General features: G+C 38.7%; 1 protein-coding gene across 1 annotated transcript in view; it reads left to right on the top strand.

Annotated features, from left to right (window-relative positions):
• LOC107558206 (neurexin-1a-like) overlaps positions 1-14886 on the top strand; it is a 157154-nt gene that overhangs the window by 93550 nt on the left and 48718 nt on the right. Inside the window, 1 exon segment of the mRNA XM_016241830.1 lies at positions 5838-5957. Coding sequence (XP_016097316.1) covers positions 5838-5957 — 120 coding nt within the window.

Genomic DNA, 14886 nt, shown 5'->3' with positions numbered 1-14886 from the left:
AGTGATTCATTTGGAACCCAAATCTGCGCAGTAGTGATTCATTTGGAGCCTGAGTCTGCGCAGTAGTGATTCATTTGGAGCCTGAGTCTGCGCAGTAGTGATTCATTTGGAGCCCGAGTCTGTGCAGTAGTGATTCATTTGGAACCCAAATCTGCGCAGTAGTGATTCATTTGGAACCCAAATCTGCGCAGTAGTGATTCATTTGGAGCCCGAGTCTGTGCAGTAGTGATTCATTTGGAACCCAAATCTGCGCAGTAGTGATTCATTTGGAGCCCGAGTCTGCGCAGCAGTGATTCATTTGGAGCCTGAGTCTGTGCAGCAGTGATTGATTTGGAACACGAGTATGCACAGTAGTGATTCACACTACTTGTCGACAAAGCTTAAATGGCAATGGCACAGTTGTTAACCATTGTGCTGTACAAAAATTGTGAAATCAAAATAATAAAACTACACACAATGACATCATACATACAGAGGAAAAACAAGCTCAGGACAACTTAAATATTATAAGCCTTTTCTAAAAGTTGGGGCTTTACTTTAAACAGAGAATCTGTAGTGATTATCCTAATAGATAAAGGTAGGCGGTTTCATAATTTGGTGCCAGCTATGGAAAAAGCCTGGTCTACCTTTCTTTTTAACAGTGATCTAGGAACCTTTAACAATTTCTGATTTGATGACATTAATCATCTAGCAGATATGTTAACAGTCACAAGTTCAGATAAATAAGAATGTTCCAGCCCATTTAAGACCTTAAAAACGAAGCGTAAAATCTTAAACTCTATTTTAAAACATGCCGGCAGCCACTGCAGAGAGAATAAGACATCCATTTATATAAACAGAAAAAGTTATATTGTTCAAATAGGTTTGAATTTGAACCAGTTCAGTGCATGACCTTTAATACCCGCACAACATTCAAGATGAGAAATAATATGATCATGATCGACCATATCAAAGGCCGCACTCAAATCCAAAAGCAGAAGTTCCCAGAATCAACATATAATAAAATATAATTTGAACTCTTAAAAGAGCAGATTCTGTGCTGTGATGCTTCCTAAAACCTGACTGAATGATTTCAAAGACTCCATTTGAATTTTTAAAAAATTAATAATTGGACAGAAACTTACCTTCTCAAGGGTTTTAGAAATAAAAGGAAGATTAGAAATTGGCCTAAAATTCGAGAGAACTGTTGCATCAAGGTTATATTTTAGAGGTTTAACAGTAGCATGCTTTAAATATTCTGGAACAAATCCTACACAAAGGCTCTTATTTATTATTGATAGGATACAGGGCCCAATGACATCAAATACCTGAATAAGTAGGCACGCTGGAATAATATCCGTTACAGATGTGGTTAGTTTTAACTTCATAACAAGTTCATGAAGAAAGTCTATGAAGATAGTTTCAAAGGCATTAAAAGATGAGGTACAGAGAGGAGGGATCATAGTTTATGGGGACAATAAGCTCTCTAATGTCACGTATCTTGTTTATAAAGTACCTTAAAAAGCATTCACAAGCAGTAGCTGGGTCATCAAACTGCAGGTCAAAAGAGGGATGTATAACAGAGGTAATTGTGGAGAACAAAATCTTGGGTCTTTGATAATTTCTATGATGTAAGAAAAATACTTTGAGTTAGCATGCTTCACAGCTCTTTGATAGTTAGTTAATGAATTAGTTAATATTTTGGACTAAGTCAAAAGAGTCAATAAGAGTAAGCAAGCCAAAGGTGACAGTGGCAAGGAATCAAAACTCCATCGGTGACATAAATGGAGAAAAAACTTTGGGAGAAACCAGGCTTAGTCAGGGGGCCAGTTCTCCTCTTGCCAGACGAAACCAGCATGGCGTGGTTTAATTCCAGGCTGCATCTCAGGTGCAGAGAACTTGTCTGGGTCCTGTGGTCTTGTGCCGATGGTCTTCGAGGTGATGAGGTCTTCGCAGGGATCTGTCTCTGGGGTGCATCTAGTTGACATGGTCTCCGCTGACATTCAGGGCTGTAGAGGTCATCTCTAGGTCTGATCTGGATACAGACTGGATCCTTATGCTATGGTGACCTCGGAATAAGAATAAAAGAGACTAATATTAGCGTAGATGCCATTCTTCTTATGATGTAGCGAGTACATCGGGTGTTATGGGAAGTGTTCCCGGTTCCGGTTGACCTAATTAATGCAGCCTAATTTAATGGATTTGAATTGTAGAAATGCGATTAGTGTATTAATTTGTACTGATTCTCCAACCGACTGAGCTGCACGATTTAAAGGATGAAGATTTCTGTGATTTATTCCTCCTCGATGAAAGCGAACCAGGGACGACCAACACCATGGAGGGACTTGAAGAATATTCGGTATCACAGGCCGAACATATTGCTGAATAGACTCCAGGAATCGCCACAAGACGAGGCGACCACTGACTGGCTCATAATCTGCGAAAGCCGTAAAATGACAATGCGCAGACAAACGCGTTAGATGTAATGTTAGCTTAACTGCAATTCCTCCCCACTTTCCTCTCCATCTGCAGCATTTCCTTTGAGGAAAATCCCATGGCGTGCGACGCAAGCAGGTGGGAATAGACACCAGTACAGGTGGAGGTGGACGATTAAAATAGGTTCCCCTCTGAGCGGTGTTAGATAAAACTTATAATCCACACCTTAAATTAAGGAGCAGTTGCCCGTCATACACCACAAGTGTATCTGAGTCAGAAAAGAGCTTAGACAAACAACACACAGAGCAGACGGCCAGCCACACACATCGGCACCATCTTAAAAGTTAGGCCTTAAGGTGGTATCAACAATTTCTGAAGGAAATACCAGCTGTTGGCCAATGTCAACCAGCATTTTCCAGTCAAAGTTTTCAGTTCAAAGTTCAGTCTGGTTTCGTCTGGCCAGAAGAGAGCTAGCCCCCCCACTGAGCCTGGTTTCTCTCAAGGTTTTTTCTGTTACCGATGGAGTTTTGGTTCCTTGCCACTGTCGCCTTTGGCTTGCTTAGTTGGGGACACTTGACTGATTGCACAGACACTATTGGAAGAGAGCTAAACTGGATGATGACATCACTGAATCATCAATGAACTGACTTTAGCTGGAAAAATTACTCTTTGTTATTGTCTTCTTGCATTATTGACAAACTATTTTCCTGTTTGACTCTGTAAAGCTGCTTTGACAATCAGTATTGTATAAAGCACTACACAAATAAAGCTGACTTGACTTGACAAAGACTAAGTAGATCTGGCCTCACTCTGGTGGTGGGGAGATGTTCCTGGTAGTCTTGTCCCACTATATGATCAAAGCAATTGCCTGTACAGGGTTTACTTGTGGTAGAAGAGAATTTGCAGCAGGTTGTTTACTTTCCAGGATGGAGCCATGGCTCTTAAGAACTTAGTTATGCAGGATGTTCTCACTCCCAACTCGACGCATATTGATGTTTGGTCAGGATCGCTTGACGTCACTTTTGACGCTCAGGGTACCCCTTTAGCGTATCCACTTTGTCCATTGCCCCTGCTTGCCAAGGGTGTCTGCCTTGGCCCACCAATCAGAGTCTTCCTGACAATGTATTTCCTCCACCACCATCTTCCTTCTATGGCCATATTCCAGCTGTTACAAGCCCATCCTCCAATTCTTGCTGGACATGTCCCACAATGTCTGCACATTTCAGCACTGCCATTTCCCCCTATACTGCTCTGGCTGGTCCCAGTTGCATCCAGTTGAATCTCAGGATTCCTTCAATGTCATCTCTAACATACGTTTGCACACTTGGATTCCTTGAGAGATTTGCTTGATTCAAAAATCTTGGCAGGAGAATTAAATTTAGATATGGGTTGAAAATTATTTAAATCCAAAGGGTCCCCACCTTTCAGTACAGTGAGAAAATTAGCTGTTTTCCAGAATTTAGGAATGGTATTAGTTTGGAGACTCAGTTTTTTTTTCTCTGCAATAAAATAAGCAACATGCGTTAAAAGATACAAAGGGTTCCCTGGATAAGTAGGTACCTTATAAGGAAATTGTAAAGTTATAAAGTTAGAGCTTGCGGACCCTGCTACATATGTATCAAGTAAAGACCCTGCTGATATAAAAGGCTAACTGAAACATTTATTATTACAAAATTATTTAAAACTCTGTCAACATCTCTATTATACAGTTCAGGTAAAAGTGCTTGTTCATCAGATCTTTTACAGTTTTTTTTTTTTTTTAAACATAACAAATTTTGAATTTTACATTTCTTTCACAGGCAATGGCACAATGATCACTATCATCATCACAGAATCCTGCAGTCTGTGTATATCTGTGGGGTGCATTTGTAAGAATGAGTTCCAGTAATGTTGATTTATTTAGATGTTTTAGTAGGGGTGTTAATAAATTGCATGAGGTTTAAATAATCAAACAGTTTCCTAATTGAAAAGCAATCCCAATTAAAATTGCCCTTAAAAATTAAATTCAAGGCATTGATGTTTGCCTACAAAACAACCACTGGCTCTGCACCTTTTTACCTAAATTCACTACTTATGTGCCCTCCAGAAGCTTGCATTCTGCAAATGAATGGTGCATTATAGTGCCATGCTAAATGATTAAATGTAAATGTAAATATGAATTCCGATTCACTTACAATGTGTAAAGCATCCAAAAGAGAGGAAAAGGCTTATGTTGCAGCTGCATTATAGTGCCATGCTAAATGATTAAATGTAAATATGAATTCCGATTCACTTACAATGTGTAAAGCATCCAAAAGAGAGGAAAAGGCTTATGTTGCAGCTGATGGTATAACAGCCAACAACAGTGAAGTGAATCGCTTATTATTATTATACACATTCACCGTAACAGCAAGCAGCTCAAACTGGCTTTAACTGCAGATCATGACATAGAGCTACAAAATTTTGATTTAATATAAATTTTAACTCCACCACTTTTACCAAGTTTTTGATAAAACCATAATATCCGCTGTGACAACCTAAAGCTTTAAAATGTCCATTTTAGGGAAAAGCCTTATATCATTAAAATGCACTAGGCCGGATCTACTTTTCAAGTCTGCAGGTGTAAGTATATTTTGTTCCAGGTTTTGGCTGCACATTAACAACGGCAACAGCAACATAGCTTTAATTTTCCCTAAAATTGCATTGGAAAAACAATTACTTGTATAATCATGATTAGCAGATAGTTTGCATTAAAATTCTCACTTTTGCTCTCTGTTAGACATACAGTTCATTCCTATTGTGTTGTCCCTCTTCTGTACATGTTTACACTTAATTCAATTTTTTTTACATTTACATATTCTCTTTGTTTTTGTTTTTTTATTAAATAAAAACAAGGGCTGTCAAAGATAACCCTTGGAAATATATAATTTAAAAGATAGATGCATTAAGTCTGTTGTTAATTAAATCATAAGTATAAGACTAGATCAAAGTGTCATGATTCCAGACGTCATGCACCAAATGCAAAAAAAAAAAAAAAAAATTAAATGTAGCATCTGTCATAATCTTTGTCGTTGTCATGACAATCAACATGTCAGCTATGCACAGAACTTTTGAGTTTGTGTGATACATTGACTGCATTTATTTATTTTTATAATTAATTAATGATTTTATTTATTTAATCTGAGTAAACTTTTACGTGCTGTATACAGGTGCATCTCAATAAATTAGAATGTTGTGGAAAAGTTAATTTCAGTAATTCATTGGCTCATAGGCTTGTGAGGAGTCCTTGTGGTGTGAGTGTCCCCTACATGAATGAGTACAATAATAACGCAGTGTTACTGTAGTAAAACATATGACACAGTGTGTACTGTAGTTATAACTCGGCTCTCGTGCCTGATGTCTTTGTGTCTCTCATGATGCTCATGATAATGCTGTTTCTGCAGGGCCCAGCACTACCTGTCAGAAGGATTCGTGTGCCAATCAGGGGGTTTGTATTCAGCAGTGGGAAGGCTTCACTTGCGACTGCAGCATGACCACACACGGAGGACATTTGTGTAATGATGGTAAGTGAAAATTTTTGCATCCTGTTTTAAAAAGGGCAACAGAAGCCTGGTTGATACTGTATGTGGTGTTGTAAAACTAGCAGTTCAGCAGGGTAATGATGATGAGGTGACCATCTCTTTGCTGTTAATATATTAGGATGTGTGTAGGACCTATTCATTGTTTGTCATCTGTGGGTAAAGTGCGCTGAGCTTGTCATATGATGTTTGTGGGGTTGTGTGTGTTTGTGCATGTAATCTTTATTTGTAATAGGTGTGTGCTGTGCGATGGTAGGTGATGTGTTTTGGCGTGTGGAAGTGACTGGTGCTGTCCTAAACATTCATGATCTGATCTGTAATGTTTTAGGATTATTAAAATATAAATAATTGGAAGCTTATTTTTTTGTTTCTTGTATTCTCTAGACCAGTTTTGATCTGATCTATTGCATCTCATTTCAGCCAATGTACTGTACCTGTTTTGAGCATAATTTTGAACTTTGGTATATTACCATTGCTGATTTATTAATATTATTATTATTACTTCATATATGCAATGTTTTTTTTTTGTGCATGTTTAATACTTTCTTTCTGGTATATTTCTTCCTATTCCCTAGTATACCAAATATTGTTTGCAAGTGATCATTTAGATTTAAAATAACTCTTTTCTTGGCGAGGAAAATGTTTAGATTTAATACAGTAAATTCACTGTCCTAGATGGATTTTCTGCTGGTCTCAGTGTGCTGCAAGTTCTGTCACCACTTGAGGGCACTCGTGTGAAGCACACACAACACTTCCTGATATACTGACAGCCTGTATTTCTGCAGCCTTCACGGAGTTGCTCTCTTATTTTGTGTTTCAGGACTGCTTTAGTTAATGACATTAAACTCACTCAGTTAATTACTCAAGATAAAACACCTTCTTGAAAGTATGGTGTATTGATGCTGCATGGGCAGACGTATGAAACGACTGAATAACCAGATATAATTAGACAAATGTAAGAGCAAAGGTAAATAAACGGATTGATTACATGAGTTTTTAAAGCTAATAGTGGTGGTAAAGCCCTGTGCTGATGGAAATGAAGAATGCACTTTACAGCATTTGCCTTCCTGTGTTTGTTGGGCCACATCTGATTGGGCCACTGTTGATCACATCTCTAATTTTCATTGTATTATGTGTCACTTGCAGGAAATAAGTATAAGACGGGGAGCCCCCGGACAGAAAACAGGAATATTTTTATTTATTTATTTGTACGATTTTATTTTTGCTATTGTTCCTCTTTATTTGGATAATGCTATATGAGAGCAGACAGGAAGCAATGTGGGATGGAGAGAGAGTGGAATGGGACAAGACCACACACCGGAACTTAAGCTCAGGTCACCAAGAGAGCAACCATGCTATGGATCGGAGCGTTGCCCTGAGGCTGTCAGCTCTGAAGTTATGATGTCCTTTATATCAAATACCCAGTAGTGTCAGTTGAGCTGGAAAATGGTTTTAAATGTCAACATGAAAATGTAGCTGTTTACAGTTTGATTGCTCAATCGGACTGAAAGCTGAAAAGCCATAAATTAAACTCCTCAGTCAGTCTCATCTGAGCTCAGTCTGAATAAAATGACTATCCGATTAAATCTTAAATAACTGTAATCAGGTTAAAAGGACCATTTTAGCCATGTAAACTGTTGAATCTGACTACTTTCTCAATCAGATTCAAAAATGCATTGCACACATGCATAGTGTCATGTTTACGTCTTATGAATGTGTGAATGTATATGTACACTGTAAATGGAACCACACATATGGTAAAAATGAATCTGGTTCTGAATACAAACAATTTCTCAATTCCCTAACTAAATGAGTTCTTCCCCTTGCTGCACAACGCAATTATATTCAGGACACCAGTTTGTAAAAATAAATACATTAATTAATTAATTAATGAATACATAGTAGGGCTGGGTTTTGACACAAATTTCTCGATTCGATTCGATTCTCATTCACAAGCTTGCGATTCGATTCAATATCGATTATTTAGGATATATATCAGGTACTGTACATGCCAAATTTTCTCAAGGAAAAAAAATCTCAACTAATCTTAATGAAGTTTTTTAAAATAATAAAGTTACAATCATATAATAATATTTCTACTTCAATTCGTTTTTTATTTAAATATAAACATAATGGTGGCTGTCATAAAAACTTTCAAAAATAAATTAAACATTGAAGAACAGTCAAATTTATAATGAATATGTTATTTGATGCATATTTTTAGCAAAATGCCCTCTCTACAGTTTATTTTTCTATCTGACTAATGAGTTTATGGTCACTGAATATGTTTTTCTGAGGTAAATGTGACGTTACGTGACATTGTTTACAAGCCGTTATATTGACGTCTTTGCGCGGCTGAAACACTGATTGAGCGATTACATGAGACAGGATATGGATTGTAAAGTTGTACTCTTTCTTTTAACTTGCCTTCGGATGTTTAGTCATGTTTATTTTGTGTTGAAACTGGTATTAATGTGGAGATGATCAGTTCTACCACGTCTGTTGAACTGAGGTGCTACAGCGATCTGTCACTCCACATTAAACAGCACCAAAACGGCATTTATTGTTTGAATACTGCAATACAATGGACAGAATTTGAAATCTGAGACTTTGTTTCATATTAAAATTACCAAAGCACAATGCTTATTACGAAATATTGGATGGGAAGTGCCCTTCAATGTTCCGTCCATTAACTGAAAACAGGCTAGACTAATCGATTCTTGGGATTTAAGAATCGATATAGATTCGTAAAGAAGTTCTACCGCATCTGTTGAACTGAGGCGCTACAGCGATCTGTCACTCCACATTAAACAGCACCAAAACGGCATTTATTGTTTGAATACTGCAATACAATGGACAGAATTTGAAATCTGAGACTTTGTTTCATATTAAAAGTACCTAAGCACAATGCTTATTGCGATATATTAGATGGGAAGTGCCCTTCAATGTTCCTTTAGCAATTAACCAGCAATTAACTGAAAACAGGCTATACTAATCGATTCTTGGGATTTAAGAATCGATATTGTTCCGTAAAAATGAGAATCGATTAATATTGAGATATCAATATTTTTTTACCCAGCCCTAATACATAGTAACTGCAACTGTGAGCTTTGCTTTCATCAGCAGCGGTCACATCTTCAAAGGGTGACATGCTTGCACACAAACACACATTTATCAGCCCTTTTCTTTGTGTGTGCTTCTTTTTCCTGGTGGCTGATTGAGCAACTTCCTCCCAAAGGACGACACTCGAGGGCCAAGTCTGCATGACTGCTTCGCCTGCACAGACGGCTCTTTATGTGCAGTGCAGATGCAGTGTGCTCGCTGCTACTGACGTCACCTGGTGTTGGGCAGCAGATGGAGCATCTGGAGAGACAGTTGACGTATGGCACAAAGTCTCTTTCAAGTTGGAGCGAGCAAGAAGTGTCTCCAAAGAAAATGCTTGGTCTATTTTCTGGAAGACAGAGCAAATCAAGACTCAGAGAGATAAAATGGCTTTAATTGGAAGTGCCAGAGGAAAGTGAGATATTTATGGTTTTAATATGATTTTTTTTTACAGCAGAGGGATGGGAATATAGCCTACAGAAAACAGCAAAGCACACATCCCAGTGTCTCCATCTATGCAGTGTTTGCTCGTCTGTTGAACTGAGGTGCTACAGCGATCTGTCACTCCACATTAAACAGCACCAAAACGGCATTTATTGTTTGAATACTGCAATACAATGGACAGAATTTGAAATCTGAGACTTTGTTTCATATTAAAAGTACCTAAGCACAATGCTTATTCCCATCCAATATATCGCAAGTGCCCTTCAATGTTCCTTTAGCAATTAACCAGCAATTAACTGAAAACAGGCTAGACTTATCGATTCTTGGGATTTAAGAATCGATATTGTTCCGTAAAAATGAGAATCGATTAATATCGAGATATCAATATTTTTTTACCCAGCCCTAATACATAGTAACTGCAACTGTGAGCTTTGCTTTCATCAGCAGCGGTCACATCTTCAAAGGGTGACATGCTTGCACACAAACACACATTTATCAGCCCTTTTCTTTGTGTGTGCTTCTTTTTCCTGGTGGCTGATTGAGCAACTTCCTCCCAAAGGACGACACTCGAGGGCCAAGTCTGCATGACTGCTTCGCCTGCACAGACGGCTCTTTATGTGCAGTGCAGATGCAGTGTGCTCGCTGCTACTGACGTCACCTGGTGTTGGGCAGCAGATGGAGCATCTGGAGAGACAGTTGACGTATGGCACAAAGTCTCTTTCAAGTTGGAGCGAGCAAGAAGTGTCTCCAAAGAAAATGCTTGGTCTATTTTCTGGAAGACAGAGCAAATCAAGACTCAGAGAGATAAAATGGCTTTAATTGGAAGTGCCAGAGGAAAGTGAGATATTTATGGTTTTAATATGATTTTTTTTTACAGCAGAGGGATGGGAATATAGCCTACAGAAAACAGCAAAGCACACATCCCAGTGTCTCCATCTATGCAGTGTTTGCTGTGTTTTGGCTGAACATTTGCATAGCGGTGCTCTCACGCCCTGAATCCACCACTAGCACTCCCCCTCCCTCTCTTTTCTTCTCTTCCTCCCCTTTTTTTCCTCCGACCGCTTACTCTCTCTCTCGGACAGCCTCCAGAGCTGCTCTGTGCTCTGTCTTGTGACTGGAAACGCAGCTTGCGCAGGTGTGTGGGGAGATCTCTCTCTCCATGGAGAGCAAGAAACATTGTCCTCGGGAAAGAGTGTAAATGAAGCTCTCACCATTTGTTGGAGGCTCTCAGCCAGCTGTGGATGGATTTCTTGGGATTTATTCTCTTAAAGTACAGACTGAATACAATATTCAGCCGAAAAACAGCAGAAATTCTGATTTCAGAGTTCGAATTCAGAAAATGCCTGATTTCTTGCATGTGCTGATACCTCAGGAGATCCATTCCAGTGTTTCTGCCGGATGTTTCAGTCATTGTCATGATTTCGGGCTACTGGGAGTAATGGTGAAGTAACTGGGTTTGGGAATTTGCTTATTATTATTTTATGGTCCATAAATGAAAATACTCTTTCCTGCTTTATCAAACGTTGGATTTGATCTTAAACTGCTTGGATTTAAGATTAAACCACTGAGGACAAACAGACAAGGACTGGGTGCTTTCTCCTGGCTTGTTCATTTCTGGATTTTGAGTGCTTCTTCTTTAAGAAGGTGTATGTGTAAGTGAGCAGAATGGGCAGACAGGTGTGCTGAAGCATCCGTGTGTCTTGGCATTCTCTCGCTCTGGGAAGATGTTGGGCGGCTGGAGGCTGGCGGCCTGGCAGTCCTGTTCTGTGACCCTTATCCGGAGTCTAGCCTCAGCTGCCTGTCTCACCCTGTACCTCACAGCTCTCTCACTGGGCATCACGGCCGGATCGGAGTCCCTTGTGAGGACACGCCAAACACACATCACCCATGGAGTCAAGAACCACCACACTGTGCCTATCACTATTAACAGATCACCTGGGTCTCTGCGAGCAGGACATGGTGGGTAGCAGCATAGCGTTTCGGAGCACAAACACACAATACATTTAAACATGCAGAGTAAACAATGCAGTGAGATGAAACTCAAATTCATAGAAGGGCATTTACAATGCTATATTTTTTTCTCATTCAGCATCTCACATCCTAGATCTTACTAAGATTAGTCTCATTAGTCTCATGTGAGTCGCACAATGCAACCCAGGCTTAGATGGAAGTGAGTTATATGAGCATTTTGATGTTTTGACTTCTCTTACAGTGTCACCAAAAATAATTTGAACACTCTTTCTGTGCCATTATATACCAAAATATATTTGGGTCATCTGCAAACAAATGATTCTGAGCTATGCTTGCATTTACTTGAAACCAACTGGTGTCAAAGGGATTTTTGGCAGACATTTGAAATCCATTTATTCAGTTCACACAGATTCCCTAGTAACTGTAGTTCATTATATTAATTATGATACATGGAGGATGAGTGCAGAAGAAGTGTTTCAGTATGTGTGTGACATTAGTTTTGAGATGTCTGCTGGGATGATGTTTTCATGCATTATAAATCCAATTTATGATATGTCTGTGACTGTCAGAATACGTGTGTGTGTCCTAAATTCACCTGTTTACACAGACCGATACATGCACACGTACATTATAAAAATACACTCATCTCTGAGTGACATGTTGTGATGGGGTGTCGGGTGGATTAGACATGCTGTAAGCTGATTGGACAGTGGGTTTTTACAGTCCTGCTGAAATGGCAAAACAACCAATTAGGCAGTGGAGGCTGGTGGAAATTTTTCTAGGTAGGGCTGTGCCACATCCAACAATTTTAGCAAACATCCCAATATGATTGAATGCTAAACAGTTAAAGGAAAAGTTTAAGAAAAATGTTAACATAAGGAAAACCTTGAAGCATGTTTTATTTGAAGATCATTGTTTTACCAAATTCAGGATTACATGGAGGATGGTAAATTTAAAATATTTTCATTTCATTTTCATAATTAATAATTTATGTATACAGTGCAACAGCAAAAACTGTGAGGAAAATAAATAAATGACACATTTGTTTTGAGCTTTTTTTTATATATAAACTACATGTCAAGCTGCAATACCAAACCGGACCACCTGGGGATGCTGAAAGGTCACTATACCAGCCATCTTAGCCGCCTTTCTTCGTTCTAAAAAATAAATTCCGTAAACACAGCGTTGTCTCAAGAAATATTTTGCATACACACGAAACCGACTCAAAGCGATGTAGTATACATGCCAAACCAGTATGTGGCGCTGTAATTCTGCCACAGAGATACACTAAAAACAGAGAAGAAGACGTGGAGCATGCTCATAAACCTTGCGTGCTGTATTCAAACTTTTTAGTTTTTGTATTTTTTTATTTTTCTTTAGTAAAGCTAATAGGCTGAGTAGCTTCTGCAGCACGAACACAAGCATGTAGTCCGCCATTGTTGTTGTAGTTGCTGTTACGTGACGTGGCGGTGTCTGACTAGGGCCGAGACGTGAGGTGATGACATCATCGTTTCACGAAATATACAGATTGGCTGTTCACACGAAAATGCAAGGGTGTCATTTTCAGATTTATCCACTCTGGGACCCGGTTTAAAAAAATAGAGCTTTCAGTCTCCCAAAACAGCGGATACGTCTGGACGAAACACCGATACGATACTACATTTTTACATATACAGCTAAACATGTCTCCGTGTGGACGGGCTTTTAACCACAGCATACAGATACAGATCCATTCAGAATTATTAAACACAGCAATACACAACAAATGTAAAAAGATTTGAAATCATCAGTAAACAGTTCCACTGTCAGAGCGAGTGTTTGTGTCTGTGTTTGCAGTGCCAGATGCCCATATGTACATAAACACCACTGACCATCTCAAACTTCTATATAAAACACTCACCAGACATGCGACCATACTGAAATGTGTATTAGTCCACAGAGAGCACATACACGGTTTGTTTCTCATTAATATGAACAGACTCGCGCATGCCTAATGTATGATCCTGTATGCAGTTGTAATTGTCTTTAACTTGATTATAGTTGTCATCCATCCAAACTTTACTAGTGAGAAACTGGCTTGCTTTATTCAGCCCCCACAGTCCAGTCCTGACTTTAGCAGTGGCTCGTCTGGTGCGACAGAGAAAGTGCCTATTTTGGATTTGAGGATGCTGATTGGCTCAATTTAATGAATATGTTCACAGCAACTGGCTAAACTGCTACATAAACCCGCCTCCAGTGGGCGATTTCTCGATGCCCCAGAGCTGAACTTGAGACGTGCTGACAGGCAGAGGGGACGCATAGGAAAAGCATATATTAAGTGATGGCAGTTTTTTTTTTTTTTTTTTTTTTAAATTGACAGGCTTTATTTTTTCTTATCTCTTACTTTTAATTAGCTAATAAATCAAATGCACTGATGAAAACAATATGTGCTCTGTAATATTTTTTTTCTATATTTTCCTAATGGCTATTTTATGATTTGTTTATATACTACACTTTTTTATCACAGAATAAGGCAGAAAACATATTTTATAGTTTCTATAGGCTACTGTACTAAATGCTATGTCAGTTAGCACTGCATCTTTCAGATAGCCCACTTTATTTATTACCAAGAGACGACTTGAAAAACACATAAACCATATATTGTCACAATCGTGCATGTCATGTCTTTTTTATTCACGCTTAGCTACAGTAATAGCTGGATGCCTTTGTCCATATTAGGGATTTCCTGGCACGTCAGATTATTACTTATATGAGTCCGTTTTGGAGTTTCTGCAAGAGAGCGCCCTCAGGCTTCGAGTATGATTGAAACATCCGCTGCAGGATGTGATTATTCATTTAACGAGGTTTGGGCCATACAAATTATGGTCATTTCCCTGGAGAACTAACAAAATGGGAGGGGGGTGGGTGATGGGTGTGAAATACGGGAGACTCCCGTAAAAACGGGAGAGTTGACAGGTATGCCCGATATACATACACACAGTATTGCAGTATTTCAAAATATCTGTCTTGGTGAGTATTCATGCAAACATAATCTATTATAACTTAAGTGAACGTTTGGTTAACTATTGGGGAAAAACATCTGATGTGTAACATTATATTAGATCCGTGAATTACAGTAGGTCTAAATATATAGGCCATCTCTATTTGCTTAAGAAAATAAGTTTCTCAAAATTGACTTTGCTGACTCTTATCGACTTCAAACGGGTGTAGCTCAGTCATTTGTTTGGTCGATTCCAACAAATCATACATCATTTCGAAGGTTTTTTTTTTTTATGGAGATTGTGAAAATAAAAATAATTCATTGCAACTCATTTTGCCAGCACAGGTCACAATTTATAATAATAATAATAATTATTATTTTGTGAGGGTGGCTTGGGGCTTGGGGCTTGGGGCTGGG

Source organism: Sinocyclocheilus grahami, unplaced genomic scaffold (assembly GCF_001515645.1).
Source record: "Sinocyclocheilus grahami isolate Dianchi unplaced genomic scaffold, SAMN03320097.WGS_v1.1 scaffold636.1, whole genome shotgun sequence".
Classification (NCBI taxonomy): Eukaryota; Metazoa; Chordata; class Actinopteri; order Cypriniformes; family Cyprinidae; genus Sinocyclocheilus; species Sinocyclocheilus grahami.
This window is presented reverse-complemented; position numbering and strand designations above follow the sequence as displayed.